Source organism: Quercus suber, unplaced genomic scaffold (genome assembly GCF_002906115.3).
Source record: "Quercus suber isolate HL8 unplaced genomic scaffold, Cork oak 2.0 scaffold_14, whole genome shotgun sequence".
NCBI classification, from domain to species: Eukaryota; Viridiplantae; Streptophyta; class Magnoliopsida; order Fagales; family Fagaceae; genus Quercus; species Quercus suber.
In genome coordinates, this window is record NW_027069479.1 from 599,369 (window position 1) to 602,334 (window position 2,966).

At 30.4% G+C, this 2,966-nt stretch overlaps 1 protein-coding gene across 1 annotated transcript; it reads left to right on the forward strand.

The window, feature by feature from the left end:
- The first annotated feature begins 313 nt into the window (after positions 1-313).
- On the forward strand, positions 314-1,465 carry LOC112038722 (late embryogenesis abundant protein 6). The gene is made up of 2 exons (XM_024071567.2): positions 314-505; positions 982-1,465. Exons 1-2 carry the CDS (start codon positions 428-430, stop codon positions 1,294-1,296), a joined length of 393 nt encoding a protein of 130 aa, XP_023927335.1. The 5' UTR covers positions 314-427; the 3' UTR covers positions 1,297-1,465.
- Positions 1,466-2,966: the final 1,501 nt, after the last annotated feature.

A 2,966-nucleotide genomic window follows, 5' to 3' on the forward strand; every position in this document is an offset into this window, starting at 1 on the left:
AAAAAAAAAACTTTTTATTGGTTGGGAGGACCACATAAAATTCAATATTGATTAAAAAAAATTAGCTACTTTTTATTGGTTGAAAGGAATACGTGGCTGTCCACATTTTTTCAATAATTTTTCTATTATTGAATAGTTATTTGCGGTTTGGACGAATGAGTGCGGAGTCTCCTCAAAATTTCACCCACAATTTAGTATTGAACGTCTGCATGTATTACACGTTTCAACTTCAGGGCCATAACATAGAGAGAAACAAAGATAGCGTGAGAAGAATTTGTCAAACAGTATCATTATCCATTTCTATATTTATGTGTCATATATGGTGTTCTTTTTGGCATTGTGATTTGTGTTTGCTACTTCGCTTTCAAAAGGTGATAATAAGTGAATTGTTTAGAGATTGTGAAGGAGACTAGAACAGTGGGAAAAAATGCAGGCTGTGAAGGACAAGCTACATGATATGAGTGAGATGCGCAAGGCCAAATCCCAGGCAAAGGCTGAAGAGAAGGTAGGAACAAAAAATTATTAATAACTTTTAAGGGTCTTTTAAGCAATTTCTTTTCCTCCATCTTTTCTCACTTTCGTATTTTAAGGGACATATAGTAAGTAATATTAATTTAAATATATAATTACATGTAATACATGTTTTTACGGGAAAAAACTTTTGCTAATAGGGTTGTGCATGCTTTTTTTTTTTAATGAAACTTGCTTGAGTCTAGTGCTCTTAATTGTGTACAAGACCTGTTGAGATACAAACAAGTGTCAAACAATTGTTATTGTGTCAATATCTCAACGGATTTAGTATACAAGCATTAGATCCAAACCTTATCATTTCCTAATATTTGTTTGTAATTCAATATTAAATACACCTTGAGTACACGATCGATGACAAAAGCCTTCTCTCTCTCTCATATGCTATTCGTATCTAGTGTATGATGTAATGTGAATCACTTTTCTCACTAATTATGGACTCGATATGTGTAGGCTGAAAAGAGTATAGCAAAAGCCAGAATGGATGTTGCTCATGAAGTTAGGCTGGCAAAAGAGGCTGAAGCCGAGATGGAACTGCATGTGGCCAAGGCTGGGCAAAAGGTAGAGAGGGAAGCAGCAAAAAATGCACCTAAGAAGCCAAATGCAAGTGGCACCAATCGTGACCCAGCTGACCATTGTACTATGGCAACGGGAAATAGGGGCCTCGATCATGGCCCAGTTGATCAGGCTCCGCCTACTATCAACACAGCTGGAATTACTCCTCCTTCTAACGCTGCCCAAGCTCCCCCAGTTAAAAAGCTTTTCTAAATTGTAACCATTCAAATACTAAATTGAATTTCATGTCGATTTAAAGTGAAATGGAGAGAAACAATTTCACAGTTAAAATGTTTTTTTATTTTTTATTTATTTATTTATTTAATTTAATAGTGAATATAGTGCTACATAATTCAACATTTTCAATGTCATGGCACTATATACACTTCTAAATATGTAATACTTAGTTTGAACTATTAAATGGATTTATTTGAAATAGAAATGACTATATTATTGTCTTTAAAACATGGTGTTTTCCTTGTATGATGCAATGAAATTCGTGCATTTCTATTTTGTTATCTGCATTTATGTGTTTTATTTTAATTAAAATGATGGCATGATAAAACCATGCATTTGGACGTAATTTTCTATGTATCTTTCTAATTGGAATAGCTATGGTTATAAAGATTACAATCTAAGATTGTACGATCATAAAATTATCCGATCTTTCATCATAGGATCAATTCAAATCATACTAGGATTGTTTGTAAAGTAGAATCAAATCATGATTGAGAGGTGGATCGTAGGATCAAACAAAATCATGATCCTACTCTAATTCCACACAATTCTACCACATATATTTTCAATGGCATTTTCTTGTAATTGAAAAAAAAAAAAATTTGAAAAAAAAAATGTAAAATTTCAAAAGAAAACATAATTTCCTTCCGTTCCCAATTGCTATTTTTGCTAAAGCCATAAAATGGAGCCCTAAAATTCCTTATTTGAAATGCATGCCAAGTGGAGAATTATTGCTGTTACTAGGAGCTTTTAAATTTTAAATTTTTTATTTTATTTTATTTATTTTTTATTGATGGTTAAAATATAGATCAAATCAACTTTGTTTATCCCTCAAAAGTTATCATGGCTTTTGAGTAGAGTTGTTGTGTGCCTTTATATTAGAACTTATTTCCCTCTTCCTTGTGCGTGTGTGTTTGTTTCTTAGAAAAAAAAAAATCAACTTTGTTTGATGACTATTTAACCTTTTATGTTAACTATCAAGGAATAATGTTTTGGAACATATATTATTAAAGAGTATGGAGATTACATATAAAAAATAAAATAAATTAACTCATTCTAGTTGTTTTCCAAGCTATTTTTTTATTAGGGTTTGTCTTTGCCCCGAGTATAGATGATAGCTTGATAAAATATAGCTTAGAAGTAGAGCATACGTAAAATGATTTATTGTCAGTCATTTTTACATTTAGTTGCTATTCTTTTCCTTTTTCTTTTTAATAATTCTTAAATTTATTCTTTCATTTTTTACATTTAGTTGAGCACTACGATTCTTGATCCAATCTTCAAAACCCTCTCAATGATCCTATGTAAGATCTTGATCTTGACAATCATCTTGATTCAATGTGTAAGTTGCAAATATATTAGCCCAAAAGATTCAGCAATGAACAAGTGAACAAAATATTTTGTTTATACACTTTTCATAATTTCACTATTATTAGTTTATGCTAAATTTTTTATTTTGTTTGTTTGTTTGTTTTTTTTTTTTTTTTTTTTTTTTTTTAAATTAACAATGAAGATAAATTAGAGAATGGTCGAGAATGACATATTAATAAGAGAAATGATATGTCTACAACATTTTTACAAAAAATTCTAAGTGGCATGTTGTTATTGATTGTTATTGTTGGGGCAAAAAAGTAATCTTAGTGTTG